This window comes from Podarcis cretensis (genome assembly GCF_951804945.1).
Source record: "Podarcis cretensis genome assembly, chromosome: 16".
NCBI classification, from domain to species: domain Eukaryota; kingdom Metazoa; phylum Chordata; class Lepidosauria; order Squamata; family Lacertidae; genus Podarcis; species Podarcis cretensis.
In genome coordinates this window covers 9,508,200-9,528,440 of record NC_137186.1, presented here as the reverse complement: position 1 = coordinate 9,528,440, position 20,241 = coordinate 9,508,200, and the positions used below count along the sequence as shown (strand labels likewise).

At 49.7% G+C, this 20,241-nt stretch overlaps 2 protein-coding genes and 1 long non-coding RNA gene across 15 annotated transcripts in view; 2 read left to right on the top strand and 1 right to left on the bottom strand.

Moving 5' to 3' along the window:
• The window catches only part of UBAP2L (ubiquitin associated protein 2 like), a 48,908-nt gene extending 41,612 nt beyond the window's left edge, over nucleotides 1-7,296 (bottom strand). For all 13 annotated transcript variants that reach the window (XM_079957932.1, XM_079957939.1, XM_079957937.1 and 10 more), the window contains exon 1: nucleotides 7,179-7,296. The gene's annotated coding sequence lies outside the window, so the exon portion shown is untranslated. The remainder of the gene's footprint in view (nucleotides 1-7,178) is intronic.
• Nucleotides 7,297-9,233: 1,937 nt separating this feature from the next.
• LOC307205695 (protein C1orf43) lies at nucleotides 9,234-18,625 on the top strand. The gene is made up of 7 exons (XM_079958436.1): nucleotides 9,234-9,404; nucleotides 12,649-12,750; nucleotides 14,792-14,909; nucleotides 15,014-15,067; nucleotides 15,157-15,323; nucleotides 17,177-17,235; nucleotides 17,544-18,625. The coding sequence occupies exons 1-7, from the start codon at nucleotides 9,288-9,290 to the stop codon at nucleotides 17,740-17,742; spliced, it is 816 nt and encodes a 271-aa protein (XP_079814562.1). The 5' UTR covers nucleotides 9,234-9,287; the 3' UTR covers nucleotides 17,743-18,625.
• LOC307205871 lies at nucleotides 9,606-10,283 on the top strand. The gene is made up of 3 exons (XR_013834140.1): nucleotides 9,606-9,734; nucleotides 9,895-10,072; nucleotides 10,193-10,283. It is a non-coding gene; the product is annotated as an uncharacterized lncRNA (long non-coding RNA).
• Nucleotides 18,626-20,241: the final 1,616 nt, after the last annotated feature.

Genomic DNA, 20,241 nt, shown 5'->3' with positions numbered 1-20,241 from the left:
CGAGAAAGAAGGAAACCATTTATCTCACACCAATTTGAGAACAACGTTCTATGGGGCCACCAGAAAGGAAAGCATGCTTGAAAAATAGGCTTTCTCCAACCACTGCCTACTGTTCCTTAGGGAATTCTGGCATCTACATGCAGAACGACCACAAAAACACAGCAATTATTCCCAGGTGATGGGAGTTGTGGGCAAGTGGCTCACGTGGCTCTTGGGATCCTTAGTGGTGCACGCTAGGGGCAACTGAGCACAGGAGTGGTAGACAAAGTTACAAAGTGGTCTGGAACAAGGGACAAAAACTCCCACTGGCGGGTCAGTGCTGCCTGTACACTCTTATCTCATGTATGGGCTACAGCCACAGGCAACTAAGGACCAAGCATTATGACCTGCTTGCCCCACCTGAATAGTTTGTTTGCTGCTGGACACAAGACAAACTGCAGAGCACATGCATGCTTTGCACACACAGAAGGTCTTTGGTTCAGTCCCCAGCAAGCAAGGTTTAAAGCATGGGTAGGCAAACTAAGGCTCGGGGGCCGGATCCGGCCCAACTGCCTTCTAAATCTGGCCCACAGACGGTCCGAGCGTGTTTTTACATGAGTAGAATGTGTGCTTTTATTCAAAATGCATCTCTGGCTATTTGTGGGGCATAGGAATTCTTTCATTCCCCCCCCCAAAAAAAAAATAGTCCGGCCCCCCACAAGGTCTGAAAGACTGTGGACCGGCCCCCTGCTGAAAAAGTTTGCTGACCCCTGGGTTTAAAGGACCCAGGTAGCAGGCAGAGCCAGCCTGACCAAACTCAGATATAAAAGCTAATCGCCAAATGGCACCTTAAACCTAGGTTGCGGCCAGCACAACAGCATGTCTAGATTTGTTATTATTATTATTCATTTCATTTCTATACCGTTCTAGATCTTAAAGAAAAAAACATCAAAGCAACATTTGACAACACATTAAAACATCAAATAAAACAATCCAGATTAAAACAAATTCAAGCTTCAAAGAAAATATTTCAGTTCCTTTTGTAAGTGACATTTTGCTTTCCCCGTATTTATTTACCTACTTAATTTATAGAGCTGCCCCGTAGCAGAAGGACTCTAGGAAGGCAGTGTGGTGTAGTGGTTAGAGTGCTGGACTAGTACTTTGGAGATCAGGGTTCAATCCACACTCAGCCATGAAGCTCACTGGGTGACCTTGAGTCAGTTGCAACCTCTTAACCTACTTCACAGGGCCGTTGTAGGGATTAACTGAGATGAACCATGGACTCCTTGGAGAAATGGGTGTGATATAAGTGCAACAAATAAGCTCTTCTGCTTACCTGCTTAAGAAAAGCTGGAGGGGCCAGCCAGATGGAGATGTCCGTTGCTAGCCCAGCACCCAGAGACCTCCATGTGGTTGCAATTGGACCGGCACCACTCGCAAATCGCACCTGGCTAATTTCTAGCACTGAACTTGTCTGTTAGAGGAAGTCAGGTAGCAGGAAGGAAAGGCCTTGGAGGCCTGCTGCCCTTAAGTGTGGCAGACAGACGAAATACTCCGCTTCTACTCCATGTGGGTTTTATACATGGGAAAGGGAGGGTTTTGCACCACCCTGTCTTTGCCTCGAACAGTAAAATATCTTGGGAAAGACCCCTCTCTGACCAAGACCCTGGAAAGTTGCTACCAGTCAAGAACAGACTATTCTGAGCTAAATGAACCAATGGTCTGACTCGAGATAAGGCAACCTCCCTTGCTTGGAGGAAAAGCCATAGCTCAGTGAAGTGAGGTCAGGCTGCAGCTCAACAACTGCTTTTCAGCAGTGAGCTAAGCAGCTCTGCATACAGAACACAGACTTTTAACCCTCTGTTCTGCAGGATGGCTTCAGGACAGAGTGCCCCCCCTTCAAATCCTCACAGCTTCAACGAAGTCAAAAACCTTGCTGAAGACAAAACTCTTAAGCCCAGCAGCCTGTAGTCATGATTTGTGTTAAAATAAGCTGGCTTTTGTAGTTCAGAGTCTGTTTTACTTGAATTTTCTTTTTTAAAAAAACAAAGATGGGAGAACATTAAGAACAATTAGCATGAACCTGTTCTGCATGCAATATGCCATAAGAGTTTTATTTTTAGACCTTTCCAAAAAGGTTGGGAACGACGTCACTGCCCAAGACCTTGGGGAGCTGCTGCCAGTCAGAGCAGCCCTGATGGATCTCAGCAAATGTCTAGCATCCATTCCAGCAGCCTACTCCACATAACCAGACAGATATGTCCCAAGTCGGCCACAAAAACAGGACAGAAAAGTGAGCGCAACAGGGATCCAGAGACAGACAGATTCCAAATTAGCCATCGTGGCTAATAGGCCTCTCCCTCTTCCATCAATCTGTCTCATCCCCTTCTAAAGTTGTCCAAACCAGCAGCCTTCATCAAATTCTACTGTGCTGAATCCTACAAATTAATGCAGCTTCAATTAGTTAATGTATAATGCAGCTTCAAAATACTCAGATGACATTGAGGTAGCTCTCTTCCCCTACACTCCTTTTCGGTCCCTACAAATTACAAGGCCTTCCAAGGGAAGCACTGTGGGGCTATTTATGCTCAGGTCCTGACCATAAATACCTCCCTGAGTTGGCATAAAAAGGAGCCTTAGTGCACTTCCTGTATTACAACGCCAGCGGCTTCCATCTCGTGGGTGGAATAAACTTCCTGTTTATATGTGTGTAGGCCTTTGAGTCAATGACAGAAATCTATAGTTGCCCATTGCTTTCATACAAGAAGTTTCATTCCCACACAAGTCTGGGGGCTTAGAGGGGTCTATTCAGGTGCCCTCAGTACCCACAGCTGGGAATTTGGAGAGAATCCAACTAGATTTCTCAGTCCCTACAGATCACTGCACCATCAAGAATAAGAGTTAAACAGCGTAATCAAACCAGACTGGACACCGCAGAAACTCACTGATAAGCTGGAGAAGATTTTGCAGAGAGAGAAAAGAAACTCAGAAAGAACACAGAAAGGTCCAGATAAGTTGTGTGCAGGGGAAAGCCTGAAAATACTGATATAGATAGCTAAAGAAAATAAAGAGAGATGAAGGATGTGATGTGATGAGTTTCTTTAAAGGAGAACAGCCACTATTATCTGAGATCACAGTTTGGCCAGGATGAAAAGCTGTTGGTTTCAGTTCACTCAGGAAAATTAAGCATTAGAAACAATATTTATACAATACTCAAAGCCTTCAACCATCTTTAATATAATTAGTAAGATTGGTCAGTGCTAGGATTCCCGTTATTACTATGCAGTACGAATTGATAAGGCAGTGTTGCTCTCCCAATGGAAATTTATTCCTAAATATCTGACACCCCATAATATCAAAAGATAATCAAGAGCACTGCTGATGTTCAGGTCATAGCTTGAATGCTTAATCATTACACTAAGAAAAAGCTCCTCAGATGCCTCAAAGCCCTGCTTCACATCCCTTTCGTGCAGAAGACCCCAGGTTTAATCCCAGGTAGGGTCAGGAGACCCCTGTTGGAAACTACAGAGAGCCACTGCTACCCAGTGTGGAGACAATACAGAGCTAACTAGACTAATGGACTGAGTAGTTCCAAACAAGGTCTCCCAGAGCAATATGCAGTCTTTTTTTATAAGTTTGAAGGAAAGGCTGCCATGGGTCTGACAGACCCTTAGTGATGAATACTCCCATGTCAAAGAAGAGATCTGGTCCCACAAATCATCTTCTGGGACTCCAAGGTTCTAAGAACAAAGCAACAAGAAAGATGGTTATTCTTTGCTGGAAAGACTAGATACTGGGAAAGGAAAGTGATCTTGACAGGGTGTTTATGCTTCTGGCAACCTGAGCAGGCAAACTTCACGGCTATAGACGGAAAAACACAGGTACACACAAAAGCGAAAGCAACTTTCCCTTTAGCAAAACTTTTCTTGTACCTAAGGGTGCAGTTTTCTGTGACTTAGCCCCACTGAAGTCAGTGAGTGTGGTTTGAAGTCATAGGACTGGACTGCACAGCATATCACAATGCAAACACACTTTACTAAAAAGCTATACACCTTCACCCTGAAACTTGTTTTGTGTCCATAGCAGAACATACATATTTAGTTGTAAATATGATTTATTCATTAGTAGTAGTAATAACACCTAAAAATGATCTTATCTGCTGGACTCTATTTTCTCAAGATGAAAAAGTTTAAGAGTATTATTTTGGTTAGTTACAAGAACCGCCTTAGGAGAGACATAATGGCAAAAGTGTTGACTTTTGTTGTGTGATGCCTGAGCCCTTAAACTCCTAAAGCATGGATGGGGAACCTTTGGCCCTGCAGAGGTTGCTAGACTGCAGTTCCCATCATCCCTCAACCATTGGGCATGCTGAGGCTGATGGGAGCTGAAGTCCAACAACTTGTTCTAAAGAGCAAGGGAGGGAAAAGGAATATTCGCACAAATCCCAAGCCTCAGAAAGGAGAAACAAATAAATAAGCAACAAAGCAGCCACTCACTGGTTCTGTTCCTTGTCTGTGAGACAAAAATTAACAGCAGGTTATAGGTTATAGAGGGATTGCTCCAAGGATTAAACTGTTCCATCTACTGTCTTTTAAAAGCACAGAAGCTGCAAACTTAAACCCACTTACCTGGGAGCAAGCCTCATTGACCTCAAAGTAGGTATGGTTAGGATTGCAATGTACGTTATTAAGAATCACTTTCTGAAAAGCAAGGACTTAGGTTGAAGAAGCCAGGCAGAAGAGAAGATGCTGAATAGCAGGAACAACAGAACCAAGAGTGTTTGTGCTGTACTGATGCAAGTTCTCTGGCACAAAAAGAGGGCCGTTCGAAGGATGGGAGACAGAAGCAAGGACTATCCATGGAGCTGCAGGCAGTCAGCTTTCTCAAAGGCACCAAATCTCAACTGAAATTGCCATGTGGAAAGTGGAGGCCCTAGAAATGGTACTGGTGACTTGGAGCAGATGGCCTGGCCGGAGGGGACACTGAAGAGAGAAGAGTGACGGAGATCAACACAAACTCCCAAGGTCTGAGGAAAAATGAGCTAGCTGTCCTGCAATACAAGCAGAAACACCATTACGCAAACCCCACTGAGTGACAGAATCCTCAGGAGAATGGTGGTAGTTAGCTTTTAAAGGCAGGAGAAGAAGAAGCTCTGCAGTATTTGAAAGTCTCTTTTCGTAAACACCACACCCTTTGGATTGAAAGCTTCCGGCACCGAGGGAATCCTGGTTCTTTCAGTGCCCCATCTGTCTGCCTGGCACCAGAGGTCTTCGCAAAGTGTCCTAGACAAAGTTGCAAGAGTAATCTGACAAGGAAGTTCAGCAGCAGGGCAACACAGGCTTCAGACACCTGGATTCGAAACACTGTTCGGTCACAATGTTCACCAAGGCCAGTTATGCTGTTTCATCCTCAAGCAAAAACAGTGAGGGTTAGATAGAGGAAGGTAACCCTCCCACATAAAGGGGAGGGCAACATCCTGAATTCTTTAAAGGAAGGGCAGTATCCAAAAATATTTTTAAAATCCAAGGACGCAGCTAGGAGTTTAAGGAACAGTCCAGAAAATTATTTAGCATAATAAAGGGGGGAGTTTTATAGCCAGTTAACAGTTTATTCAGAAGTTAAGTACCACTTGCATGAGATAACTTTATAGGAAGGGATGCACTAGCAGCTCAAACTTACAAAGTAATAAGGTGCGAAGAGTCTTGCAAGATCTGGAAAAAGGCCCATCTGCATCTTGTTCTCAAAGTGGCAACTAAACACTTCTGAGAAGCCTACAAGATGGGCATCAGCACAGGAGCATTGATCCTTAAGAAACTGGTATTCAGAGGCCTTTGATAAGGGAGGACAGAGCTATGATGATTTGTAGCCACAAATGAGACTCATCTTCTTAAGTTCCAGCAGCACCGGTCCTCAGGAAACCAACATTCAGAGGCCTTTGATATGGGATGAAATATATAACCATGACGACTTGTAGCCACTGATAAGAATCATCCGCCGCCGTAGTCCCGCTTTGTACAATGGAGTTTACCTCTTTACTTCAGCGCCCAAAGGACTGCAGCTAGAAGGAGCCCAACCTTCAGAGTTACTCTGAAACAGAACGCTGCTGCTGCTGCAAACTTGGCACAAGCTGTTGTTTCTCTCCCCCCCCCAAAAAAAAAAGAAGAAAGAGGAGACTTGAGGAACTTTCTCTCCTCCCCTGACTTTTTTATTTTTAAATCGTTTCCACGTGCAGGTTTTTAAGGGCTGCTTGGGGAATGTTTACAGATCTGCGGGCGGTGGGGACAGAAAAGAGAAGTCGTCTAACTCTCACAGCCACCAGCCAGATTTACCAGCTTTTTACACCTTGGGGGGGAGAAACAGAAACAAGCGGTCCTGGGGGGAAGGAACAATGGATCCGGCTTTCTAGAGAGGAAAAGAAAAGTCTCCCCCACCTCGATCGCAGGAAGCTCCCCCCAGGCCTGGTTGTCAGGGAAGAAGGATCAGCTTGCAGTCAAGGGTGGGGTTGTGTTTGCGGTAAAGGATTTAGAGTGGTGGTTGGGGGGGGGGAGAGAGAGTTGGAAAGAAAGACTCTTCTCTCTCTTTTCCCCGGTCCACGGAGCTCTCTGGAAGCGGAAACAGCCCAGAGGGCCTCAAGGTGGGGCGAGGAGGAGGAATGCTTTAAAAATAGTGATGAGAGTAAGAACCATAATAAGAAGTGGGGGAGGAAGTAGTTTACCTACCCAGAGGTTGTGGGGAAAGGATCGACCTCGAAGAAGTTTGAGCGGGGAAGAATCGGTCCCGCCTGGTTCAGCCCGACTCAGCCCCTCCCTGGCCCAGCCTGGCGCGCTACGCAAGTCCCCGGCTTCGCTCTGGCCGACTAGGCCGCGGTGGCGCTCGGGACCGGAACTCTCCCCTCCTCACGCCCCCTTCCCCCGCCCTCGCCCCCTCCCTCCCTCGGAAGGCCCAGCAGCTCCACCGCCTCCGGGAACAAGTCCTGCCGGCCGGACTTTCCCTCCTTCTACTCACCCTCCACGGAAAGCTCCTTTTTTGAAGCCCAGGGGAAAGGGGGAAAAAAAATCCCCTCACAAAATATAGATATACATATATAAGTATGTATTAAAGAAGGAATTTATTATTATGATATGGTGGGTGGGGGGGAAGGGGCGGGGCCGCCGCTTAAAGGGCCCGCGCGCAATTCCCGGCGCGGCCGCCAACTTTACCTGAGTCTCCACCGCCTCCTCCGCCGCCGCCGCCGCCGCCACACACACTGACAACTAACCCAACGCGGCCGCGGGGCCGCCCCTCTGCCCCCACCACGTGACACACGCGCGCAGGGATTGGAGGGAGGGCCGCGGCGCGGCTTCGGCCCGCGTCACGTGACGGGCGGCTGCGAGGGAGGCCGGGCCACGCCCCCTTTGCTGTTGTCCGTCAAGAGTCCGCCCGCCCGCTCTTCGGCTTTATCCAGGCGCGCTTTCGCACTCTTACCCCGCCCCTCGTAGCCTGGCCCCGCCTTCTTAAAGGAACCACGTGACGCCTCCCTGCCTGAACTCACATGGCCAAGGATGAAAAAGGGGAGGTGGGTTTGTAGGATAGGGAGCCGTTATCGCCAGCGGCCACTTCCGGTTCCCGTTGGACACGGCGGGTTTCGTAGAACTATGGTTTACTTAAGAGTAGACCCTTGTTGAAATTCATGAGCCGAAGTTGTTTATTTATTGAATTTATTATTATACTAGTCATATCTATTGACTCCAAAGGGTCTGCTTTGAGTAGGACTAAGCACTGGGTGCAACTCAGCGTCAGACAACCCAATCAGATGGGTGGGGTACAAATAATAAAACTGTTGTTGTTGTTGCCGTTGTTAATAAAACTGTTGTTGTTGTTAATAAAACTGTTGTTGCTGGAGACCTTTTTTTGAAGAGGCGGCAGAGAGAGGACTTCAACTAGGAAATTTGTGTAGCGTAGCAGTATAGTTTAGTTAACTATCTTTGTTTTTTAAAGTTTTCCTGCTTTTGTGTTTTCTTGCTAGTTTATTAACTGCACAACTAAGAAAGTTTTCTGATAAAACAATAAAAGCGATTAAACATTAAGGCATGGGTTAGGGGGAAAGTAGCAGTACAGTGGGTTGTTGTTGTTTAAAGGTAAAGGGACCCCTGACCATTAGGTCCAGTCGTGGCCGACTCTGGGGTTGCGGCGCTCATCTCGCTTTATTGGCCGAGGGAGCCGGCGTACAGCTTCTGGGTCATGTGGCCAGCATGACTAAGCCGCTTCTGGCGAACTAGAGCAGTCCACAGAAACGCCGTTTACCTTCCCGCTGGAGTGGTACCTATTTATCTACTTGCACTTTGACGTGCTTTCGAACTGCTAGGTCGGCAGGAGTTGTTGTTTAGTCGAGTCCAACTCTTTGTGACCCCATGGACCAGAGCACGCCAGGCACTCCTGTCTTCCACAGCCTCCCGCAGTTTGGTCAAACTCATATTAGTAGCTTCGAGAACACTATCCAACCATCTTGTCCTCTGTCCTCCCCTTCTCCTGGTGCCCTCCATCTTTCCCAGCATCAGGGTCTTTTCCAGGGAGTCTTCTCTTCTCAAGAGGTGGCCAGAGTATTGGAGCCTCAGCTTCCGGATCTGTTCTTCCAGTGAGCACTCAGGGCTGATTTCCTTCAGAATGGAGAGGTTTGATCTTCTTGCAGTCCATGGGACTCTCAAGAGTCTCCTCCAGCACCAGAATTCAAAAGCATTCCCATCATCCCTGACCACTGGCCCTGCTGGATGTGAGACTGACAACAACCGAAGGGTCACCAATTGCCCCCTCGTAAATTAGAGAATGGGCCCTATCTCGAGCACAGATCTCCCTTTTCGTTACAGAAATCCTGTGTACCTACTGACCCTATCCCTTTCTCTCCAAGTTGGTCCTGCACGTGGCGACGTCCCATTGGGAACCGGAAATGCCGCTCACATTCCACTCAGGGGGTAACCCCAGCCCTTCACTCGCCCCCTGTAACCTCCCCCACTAGCCGGGCCACGTGACCCTCATATTCCCAGCCCCCTCCCCAATACCCGCTTCCCTCTGTCGAGAATTTGGTATTATTCCGCCTCCCCCCCTCGCAACACACACACTCTATGTCTCCTCCCCTATATGTTATCGCCTTCTTCCGGTCACCTGACCCGACGCTCCTCTTCTCCCGCCCTCCGGAAACCATAAAGTCTGAAGTCGAGCGGGGAGGTGTTAGGGGACCGCGTCACGTGACGGGGGCGCAGGCCGGCTTCAGCGCCCGCCATGTTGTGTGGCCCTTTCGGGCGGCCGGGCCAGGCCAGGCGCCAGGGCCGGGGATGGCGGCGTCCTCGACCTCCTCCTCCTCCTCGTCCTCCTCCTCCTCCCCCCCTCCCCAGTCCAGCAACTGGCTCTCCGGGGTGAACGTGGTGCTGATCATGGCCTACGGGAGCCTGGTGAGGACAAACGCCCGGCGGGAACGGCGGCCGGAGCGAACGCGGCTGAGAAGAGCGGCGAAGGAAGGGCGGCCCCTCTCGGGGTGCTGGAGGGAGGGAGGGAGGCAGGCGAGGGGCTGGGGGGTCCCGTGAAGGGCGCGCGGGGGGGGGGGAAACCGCAGCGTCGCCATGGCAACACGCGCCTCCCCTCCTTTCCCCGGGTCTCTCTTTTTCACATTCACGCCTTTGGCCCCGTCGCTATTTCGGTTATCTCTTAATGCCCTTCCCTTCTCCCGTTTCGCTCTCACAACAACCTTGCGAGGTAGGAGCTCCCAGATTTGCCCCTGCGAGGTAGGCGCTACCAAATTTGCCCGCACAACAATCCTGCGAGGTAGGAGCTCCCAGATTTGCCCCCACAACAATCCTGCGAGGTAGGAGCTCCCAGATTTGCCCCCACAACAATCCTGTGAGGTAGGAGCTCCCAGATTTGCCCGCACAACAACCCTGCGAGGTAGGAGCTCCCAGATTTGCCCCTGCGAGGTAGGAGCTCCCAGATTTGCCCCCACAACAATCCTGCGAGGTAGGAGCTCCCAGATTTGCCCCCACAACAATCCTGCGAGGTAGGAGCTCCCAGATTTGCCCCCACAACAACCCTGCGAGGTAGGAGCTCCCAGATTTGCCCCTGCGAGGTAGGAGCTCCCAGATTTGCCCCCACAACAATCCTGCGAGGTAGGAGCTCCCAGATTTGCCCCCACAACAATCCTGCGAGGTAGGAGCTCCCAGATTTGCCCCCACAACAATCCTGCGAGGTAGGAGCTCCCAGATTTGCCCCTGCGAGGTAGGAGCTCCAAGATTTGCCCCCACAACAATCCTGCGAGGTAGGAGCTCCCAGATTTGCCCCCACAACAATCCTGCGAGGTAGGAGCTCCCAGATTTGCCCTCACAACAATCCTGTGAGGTAGGAGCTCCCAGATTTGCACCCACGACAATCCTGCGAGGTAAAGGGACCCCTGTTCATTAGGTCCAGTCGTGGCCGACTCTGGGATTGCGGCGCTCATCTCGCTTTATTGGCTGAGGGAGCCGGCGTACCGCTTCCGGGTCATGTGGCCAGCATGACTAAGCCGCTTCTGGCGAACCAGAGCAGTGCACGGAAACGCCGTTTACCTTCCCGCCGGAGTGGTGCCTATTTATCTACTTGCACTGGTGTGCTTTCGAACTGCTAAGTTGGCAGGAGCAGGGACCGAGCAACGGGAGCTCATCCCATCGCGGGGATTCGAACCACCGACCTTCTGATCAGCAAGCCCTAGGCTCTGTGGTTTAACCCACAGCGCCACCCGTGTCCCATATGTAAAATATTAGAGGACTGCTTACTTGCATTTTAGGTGGTAGAGCATGAGACTCTTAATTTCAGGGTCACCGGTTCAAGCCCCACGTTGAGAGAAAGATTCCTGCATTTCAGGGTTTAGACTAGACGCTTGTGGTCCCTTCCAACTCCACAGTTCCTCCAGGCCATTAACACCATTTGCTTTTGAAACAAAATGAAGACTCAACCATCCCAGAGTAAATTAAATACAGTGCTCAGCGCAGAACTGTTCCCTAAGAAACAGTGTCGGAGTTTCTTTTCCTTTTCCCTCCCAGTCCTTTTTCCCTTTCGTGTCATGGCTTTTAGTTTGTATGCCCCAGGCATGCAAAGAAGTGTTTTCCTTGAGAGAGTAACAATCCTGTGAGGTAGGAGCTCCCAGATTTGCACCCACGACAACCCTGCGAGGTAAATGTAAAGGGTCCCTGACCATTTCCAGTCGTGACTGACGGTGTACAGCTTCCGGGTCATGTGGCCAGCATGACTAAGCCGCTTCTGGCGAACCAGAGCAGCGCACAGAAACGCTGTTTACCTTCCCGCCGGAGCAGTACCTATTTATCTACTTGCACTTTGATGTGCTTTCGAACTGCTAGGTTGGCAGGAGCAGGTGAGCAACGGGAGCTCACCCCGTCGCGGGGATTCGAACCGCCGACCTTCTGATCGGCAAGCCCTAGACTCTGTGGTTTTACCCACAGCGCCACCCGCGTCCCAGATTTGTCCTCAGAACAACCCTTTGAGGTAGGAGCTCCCAGATTTGCCCCCACGACAACCCTGCGAGGTAGCAGCAGCCGGAACAGCCTGCAAAGAAGCCGCAGCTTTTTGAGAAAGCTTCACAAATTCTACGGCAGCATCAATTTCCCCCTCACACATACCAACACGAAAGCTTGTGCTCAGTTGCTAGAGAGCATGAGACTCTTAATCTCAGGGTCGCGGGTTCGAGCCCCACGTTGGGCAAAAGATTCTTGCATCACACCGGGTTGGACTAGATGACCCTTGGGCTTCTTTCCAACTCTAGGATTCTGCGCTGGAATGACCTTTGTTAGTCCTCTCCAGCACTACACGAACACCTTGATGTCTTCCATCTGTGGGGCAGGTTGGACGTGTTGCAGATCCCTCTTAGGTTGATGCCACCTGCGGAAAAAGAATTCCAGCTTTTTGGAGCTACAATGACAGAACTCCTCTAGTTTCACATTCTGCACAAAAGGATCCTTCTGCAAGTTCAAAACTCACACTAAATCCTTTCCATTTTTGCTTTCTTTTTCCTTGAATGGGTCTTGACTGCCCAGAACTGGCCCTACAGGGAAACCAGCCATTCCAGTGCTCTGTACTGTGGTGCCTTCTCACGTCTCAGGCATGATGCCCAGGTTATAATAATACAATGGTACCACGGGTTACATACGCTTCAGGTTACAGACTCCGCTAACCAAGAAGTAGTACCTCGGGTTAAGAACTTTGCTTCAGGATGAGAACAGTAATCGTGCTCTGGCATCGTGGCAGCAGCAGGAGGCCCCATTAGCTAAAGTGGTGCTTCAGCTTAAGAAGTTTCAGGTTAAGAACGGGCCTATGGAACGAATTAAGTATGTAACCAGAGATATCACTGTAATAAGGTTGACGAAAATGTCTTGCGAGTTCCTGCGGGGTTTTTTTCCTCCCCCCCCCCCTTTTTCTAAGCCGCTTATCCGATAAGCCGCTAATCCGCTAAGCCGTCAATGGGCTTGCTTCGCAAGACGAAAAAAACGCTAGACGAAGAGAATCGCGGAACGGATTCTTTTCGTCTTGCGAGGCACCACTGTACTTTATAAGCGTGGAGGAAGTAAATCCCTGTGGGCAGATTGTGGGAAGGGGTCAGGATTGCTTCAGTTCTGTGATATTGTTTCAGCATTTTTTTTCTGTCCTTTATTCCAGGTCTTTGTGCTACTCTTCATATTTGTCAAGAGGCAGATTATGCGCTTCGCCATGAAGTCCCGCCGTGGCCCCCATGTGCCAGTCGGGCAGCACGCACCAAAGGTTTGTTGGCAGGCAACCCTGTTTTAGGGTTAGAAGGGCTGGGGAACTTCGGGGTCTATGAGCTGTATGCTGCCCTCCAGGCCTCTCTGCTTGTCCCTTGGGATTCTCTTCCTACAGAAGACTCAGACCAGGTAAAATGAAGTGCTTCTTTGTGCAGCACATAGTTCAACAATTGCACTCGCTCCACAGGAGGCAGGGAGGGCCACCAAAGTGGATGGCTTTCAAAGAGACGAATTCATGGAGGATAAAGCTGTTGGTGGCTCTGCCTCTGAATATCAGTTGCTGGAAACCACAGGAGCAGCATTAGAAAGTGAAATATGAAAGCTAGGAGCTAAATGACACCTTAAACCTAGGTTAAGGGGGCACCAATGGAATGTCTAGGCATGCTTTTTTGATAACAAGAATGCAAAGTTGAAAATGAATGAACTGCAGCTAAAATATGATGTTCATTTTTCTTGAAGGGGAATGTGGCCCTCTGACTGAAAAAGCTTCCTGGCCCTGGTTGATGTATAATCCCTGGTTGGGAGCATAAGGTCCTGGAATTGAGCCGTATAAATAAAAATAAGTACTGTATTAGGGCTGGGTGATATCTAGTTTTCAGCACTGTGATATTTCAGCAGCTAAACCGCATGATGTATCGATATATTACAGTGTCTGAAATAAGACTGGAGCATTGGCTGGCTGTACAGCTTTTACCGCATCGTGATTTTTGCCGGCGCCTGCTCTTGCAATTCGCTGGCCCCTGCAGGAGACAGCGGAGAGCTAAGCCGGCAGAGTTAACGGGCTGCTGGAATCAAGAGAAGCATTGCCTGGCTTCACGGTTTTTCCCACATTGTGATTTTTTGCCTAGCAAACACACACAGTGATTTGCAATACAATGGTACCTTGGGTTACATACGCTTCAGGTTACAGACTCCGCTAACCCAGAAATAGTACCTCGGGTTAAGAAATTTGCTTCAGGATGAGAACAGAAACCGTGCTCCGGCGGCGCAGCAGCAATGGGAGACTCCATTAGCTAAAGTGGTGCTTCAGGTTAAGAACAGTTTCAGGTTAAGAACGGACCTCTGGAATGAATTAAGTACTTAACCTGAGGTACCACTGTATATTGCCAGGTCAGAAATCATGAAACTGATATAACGATACAGACTTCAGACCAGTTTTGGGCAATAAGTTTTTCTATCGCCCAGCCCTAATAAGTGTTTAGGAATGTTTAGTTTAGAAAGTGAAATGACTACTGGCAAGGGGAAACTCTGAAGACTTGACAATATTTATTATTGTTTATTATCTCTTTGTACTATATCGTTTTGCATTGTTCTCCCCACTCCACCGCCATTTTATTGTCACAGCATAACATAAGCTGACTAGCCCCTCCCTCTTTTGCCTCAATAGGAAGATAGGAAAGTATCTTATCCCAAGTCAGATCATTGGCCCATTTACCTTAGTATTGCCTGTCCTGACTGGCAGCAACTCTCCAGGACTTCAGGCAGGGAGTCTTTCTCTCCCAGCCCTGCCTGGGGGTGCCAGAAATTGAACCTGGGACCTTGTCCTTGAAAAACAGGTGCTCTACCCACTGAGCTATGGCCCTTTCTGACAGTGCTGTTTTGCCTGCCTATGGGTTAACGCCCAGAGAATGAGCTTTGCTATTGGTCTGTTGGATCTTCCGCATTCCTCCCTGGAAGTGGCTATCTTCAGACTTCACCCAAAGCAACCACCGATGTCTGGTTGGCACTTAGAGTTTTCCCAGGAAAGGAGATTGGCAGTGCTATTCATGATGCTTCATTTAAAAAGATTTTAATTGGTGCTCTCCCATTGGAATCCCGACCAAGGGCTTTTCTTGGATCTGCTTTTGCGGAGGACCATGGCCTTCCAGATCAGGGCCGCCCCTACCATCAGGCAGAGTGAGGCAGCCTCAGGTGGCTGGTCTTTGTGCACTACTTAAAGGGGAGCAAACTGTTAGGCTTATGGATACCTGTGGGATGTTTTGGTGTGTGTGCCGTGTGCCGTGCCCCTCACCTCTGACCCTTCCCCTTTACCTGCCCAGGGCCTGAAGGAGGAGATTGACATCCGACTATCGCGGGTTCAGGACATCAAGTATGAGCCCCGCCTGCTGTCCCACGACGACACTCGCCTCCTTCAATTGGAGTCGCCTCGAAGCCCATGTACTGTTTCCTAATTCACGCCAAGGGGGTGGGAGAAGAGGGCATGAATGTTCACAGAGATGCCAAACTGACTCAGGCCTCTGGGCTGTCTTTTTTTATTGCAGTTTGCTATAACTACATGTACAGGATGAAGGCCTTGGATGCCATCAGGGATTCAGGTAAGCAAACAAATGTTAAGCTGGCTGGCCTGGTGGCTACAGTTCCTGCTCGTATTCACACTCTCTCTGTTCCCCCCTACACACCATAGAGATCCCCTTCTCCTCTGAAGGCAGGCACCCCAGATCCCTGATCGGAAAGAACTTCCGGGCCTACCTGGTGGACCTTCGGAACTCCAGCACCCCCTTCAAAGGCGTCCGCAAGACGTTGATTGACATACTCCTGGATGGGTACGAGAGCGCCCGTTACGGCACAGGGGTGAGTAGTCTCTGCCCAGAGTGCTGTGGAACGGGACTCTGGGACTTCAAAAGCATCTTGAGAACTCTTGACTGCGCTCCCATCATCTCTGACCATTGGCCATGCTGACTGCTGAGGTTGATGGGAATCCAAGAACGTTGTTAAATCACAACTCCTTTAATCCCTGAGGGCGTAGGGCTGGGGGAAACTGATGCACTAGCACTGAAAGCATTGGCTTCTCCTTTTCCTCCTGTGGCGGACAGCCTTAAAATGGGTCCTGCCTCCTTTCCCCTTTAGATCAGGGGTAGTGAACATTGGGGGACACACAAATACAACCTTTATCTGGCCCTCTGGATTCTTCTCTTTCCCATCCATATCCCCCAGCTGCCTGGTTTGTGCCCTTGTTTGATATTTTTGCCTGGTGTCCTAGAACTTCCTTCTCTGGGTGGTGAATCAAGAGTGCTATGTGTAGGAACTATGCGCTGTGGGTTAAACCACAGAGCCTAGGACTTGCCAATCAGAAGGTTGGCGGTTCGAATCCCCGTGACAGGGTGAGCTCCCGTTGCTCGGTCCCTGCTCCTGCCAACCTAGCAGTTCGAAAGCACCTCAAAGTACAAGTAGATAAATAGGTACCGCTCCAGCAGGAAGGTAAACGGCATCTCCGTGCGCTGCTCTGGTTCGCCAGAAGCGGCTTAGTCATGCTGGCCACATGACCCGGAAGCTGTACGCCGGCTCCCTCGGCCAGTAAAGCGAGATGAGCGCCGCAACCCCAGAGTTGGCCATGACTGGACCTAATGGTCAGGGGTCCCTTTACCTTTACCTAACATTTTACATCTGTTGCCCCATCCACTTTTGCCGTTGGCCCCGCCCACCGCTGACATGTGTTACCCAGAAAGGAATGCAGCTATTGGGGGGGGGGGGGAATCCCCAGCTACCTGCTTTTGTTGCAGGCGTTCACTTCCTTGGCGTGATCAGAGGTGGCCTGCGCCTGGCATTTCTGTTTGTATGCGTATTTAATCTGTGTCGACTGTGGTAGCAGCCAGGATAGCCTTTTGCTCTGACAACAGTGTTGATAGACACAACACCCAGCTGACAGAATCCACATGTTCCTTGTAGATCATCTTGGCCTTCAGTTTGGGACATGTGTGTGTGTATATGTGTTTGTATGGTGCATAGTGAAAGATGCCCTGACTCCCCATCCCCATGACGTGTGCTGCTGATAAGGCCACCTTTTGCCTCTATCTTTTGTCCCTTCCTTCTCCAATGCCCAGCTAAACGGGGTTGGAACACTCCGCAATCACCCGTTCTCTTGGAACCAGAAAGCTACATTTCTCTATGAAGCGGGGCTGAGGGGTGTGCCTGATGCTCTTGTACAGTGGTGCCTCGCAAGACGAAATTAATTCGTTCTGCGAGTTTTTTCGTCTTGCGATTTTTTTCGTCTTGCGAAGTACGGATTTTGGAAAAGCTTCAAAAATCACCAAAGTCTTCTTCAAAAACCTCAAAAAAGGCTACCACACCGCGTGCTATGAGTTGCTCCTCGAAGTCAAGTCGCAGCTGCACCCCCTGAATGCACGGTTTCAAGACAAAGGAAACAAACTTGCAAGACGTTTTCGTCTTGTAAAGCAAGCCCATAGGGAAATCCGTCTTGCGAAGCAACTCATACGAAAAACTCTTTCGTCTTGCAAGTTTTTCGTCTTACGAGGCATTCGTCTTGTGAGGAACCACTGTACTCTGAATTCTTTATGTCTTCTTTTTGCCTCTATGCTTCGTAGGTGGGGGGGGGGGAGAGTGAGATGTTTCGGAGCAGAAATGACCCACAATGCTAAACCACCTGATATTCTTGACCCACTTTTGTGTGTATGTTTGTTTCCCAGACTTTCGGGAAGACGGAATTCCTCAAGTACCAGGAAGCTCTGTATGAGCTGGCGGCAATGTAAGTCCTGAGGCTGGGGTTGTTCTTTTGATAATCACCTCCTTCCATCTGGGAGAACTGTGCAGTGTCCCGGGAGACCTGTAAATCCCTTGCACAAACCGGCAACACTTTGCAAGAGCCATAGCTCAGCGGTAGAGCATCTGCCTTGCAAAGGGAAGGTCGTGGATTCAAATCCTGGCATCTCCTCTTCCTGAAATGAACGAACCCAAGTTAGTTGCATCTATGGGCTTCACTGGATACAGTGCTTATGCAGCCGCTCTCTAATCCGGCAACTGCTCATTTCCCTCTCCCCCTTTCTTCCGGTGCAGCATCAAGGCCCGAGGAGGCAGCAGCCAGCGGCAGCACCAGTCCGCAGCTAAGGACCTGACCCTCTCGCCTGACCTTTCCGGCCCAACCACCATCCAGGTCACCTACTTGCCCTCCAGCCAGAAGAGCAAGAGAGCCAAGCACTTCCTGGAGCTCAAGAGCTTTAAGGACAACTACAACACGCTGGAGAGCACCCTGTGATCCTCCCCTCAATGCACAACAGGGCCAGGGCTTTCTCCCTTCTCAGTGGCGCTGGCCTGCTGTCGGTTGGCCCGCCAGGACCAAGAAGACTCTTCTCACCCACCCTGCCTTTCTTATTTTGCCTGCGCACTTGGGCTGCCATTAGCTGCTGCCAGGTGGCATTTCAGTGGACAGTCCTGTGTGAAGCATGTTGCTGCTTTGGGGTGGGGAGCATCCTCTGAGTTTTCCCTTCCCTCTCCTACCCTGTGTGGTCTTGTAAATATATCATTCAGTTACCTCTTTTATTTATTTAAAAAGACTCAGCCTCCGAGGCACGCCTCTCTCTCCCTACTGTCCGCCGAAGCTGCCGAGAACGAGCAGAGGGGCTTGTTTTTGTCATTTTATTAACTCTGGCTCCTCTTCCTCCATCCCCTTCCACCGTGGGGACATTATTTCTCTCCTCCTCCCCCCCTTTTCCAATATCATTTCCCTCCCTCAATTCTTCCCCCATTGCTTTGCCTTGCAATCTTCCCCATCTCTACCTTCCAGCCAGCGAGGAAGAAGCGAAGGTCCGCAGCCACGAGCACAAGAGGCGGCTGGGTTGTAAAACAGCCACGTTGGGACAGCTGTTTTTCTGCAGTGCCATTTTGGAGTGTCACGGTGAAACGGCTGCTTGCTGCCGTGGGTCAGGCCAGGGCCCCTGTTTTCCTTTTTGTCTACTTGCCGTTGATGCGCTGGAACGTCAGTGTCCCCAACACAACCAAGGGGGTGTCCCATTCCCCCCCACCAACCTGGGTCTCAACACAACAAGCCTTGCTTGCCCCTCTTCAGCCTTGAGAGAGAGCCGGACTGTCCTTGTCTATTTCTGAAAACGTCTCTTTAATAAAGCAGACACTTGCACAGCCATGGGCTCCTGGTTATCTCTTCTGCAAAAGAGCAGCGCTGACTTGGATGAGGCTCCCAGGCCCATCTCTTCTCTGTCTCCAGGAACTTTTGAGTCACCTGGAAGGGCCTCCTGGGATATCCATTGTGTCCCCTGCACCCCATTGCCGTTGAAAAAGATTCCCCGCCTCTGCTTTTAAAAGACACAAGTGTTGACTGGTTCCTACTTCAAGGTGAGAGAAAACCAGCAGGAAGAGCACAGGAAAGCTAAGGACTAGAGAGGGACTTCCCCATGGCTGCATGAGATTTGAATGCGGGAGAGAGAGAGACTTTGTTGCCCTCACACAAGCACATATGCTTTCTTCCTTGTTCTCTGGGACTTCAAACTCCCGATCTTGGAGCTGCGTCATCCTAAGCCCATATGGTTTGTGTTGCTCTGGGCTATATCATGGAGAGCAAGGCACCTGTGGCCGTCTACATGCTGTTAGACTACAACTCCCATCCTCCCCAACCATGCTGGCGGGAGATGTAGTCCAACAATATGGTGGGCCACAGGCTCCCCTTCCCTGCTTTAATAAGCATTTAATATGTGACCCCTGATTGGTTGGGACATGTGTCTAGTTCAGGGGTGGGGAACTTGTGGCCTTCCTCCAGATGTTGCTAGACTCCCAACTCCCATCATCTGTGTCTGAGTCTAATGGGAGTTTGAGTCCAACACCATCTGGAAGGAGGGTGTCGCCCTCCACCCCTGCTATATCGGAGTAAAGGCCAGATTTCCACTCTCGTCAAGTTTTGAATGTGTTCGCTCAGGGGCCTTTCCTCTTCAACATCAATAACTGAATTTAAAACTCCATGAAAGCTTGCATCGTATTTCAACAAAGCCCTCCTTCAAAATCCACACCAAATTTTGAAATGTCCTCTGGCCCAGGAATTTAGACGAAACTGCATATACTGGGAGGGTGCATTTTTAAAAAAAATGCCTCTTAGTGATGGTAACATACACAAATGTGTTGTATTTGGGGAAAATGTGCTTTGCAAAGTTATATAGAAATGCGTGTATTTTAGGAGGAATAAATGCCAGTTTTCATGACTTTTTAAGAAAAATGTGGAAATGTGGAAATGTGTAGAAATGGAAAAACGAGAAACCTAAAGAGAAACCGAATTTGACATGTTTGCCCATCCTTACCTGCGTGTTTTCTGTGGTCGTCTAAGTGGGGGTCACCCTTGTGCCAGAGTTCGCGCCTTCTGATGGCATTCTGTCGAAGTCAGGCAGACACCGCGTCCTGCCCTGTGCATTGGACATTGCTGAGCCGACAGAAGAGTCTGCAGGATCAGGCCAAAGGCCCATTTCGCCTAACATCCTGTTCTCACAAAGGCTAACTGAATGCCCCAATGAGAGCGCCATGAAACCATGTAGATCCGGCCCAACACTGTGATTCTGTGTGTTAATTCATTCCTGTTGCAATCAGCGACAGTACAGACAACTGGGGCTTGTTGCCCTTTCTGTGGCCAGCAGATGGCAACTTTTCTCTGAGAAATGCAGCTGGAGGATGCTCCCAGACCTATCGCAGCCAACCCATGAGGGTCTTGTTCCAGCCATCTGTACAGGGCAGAGTTCTCTACAACCTTCGGTCCCCC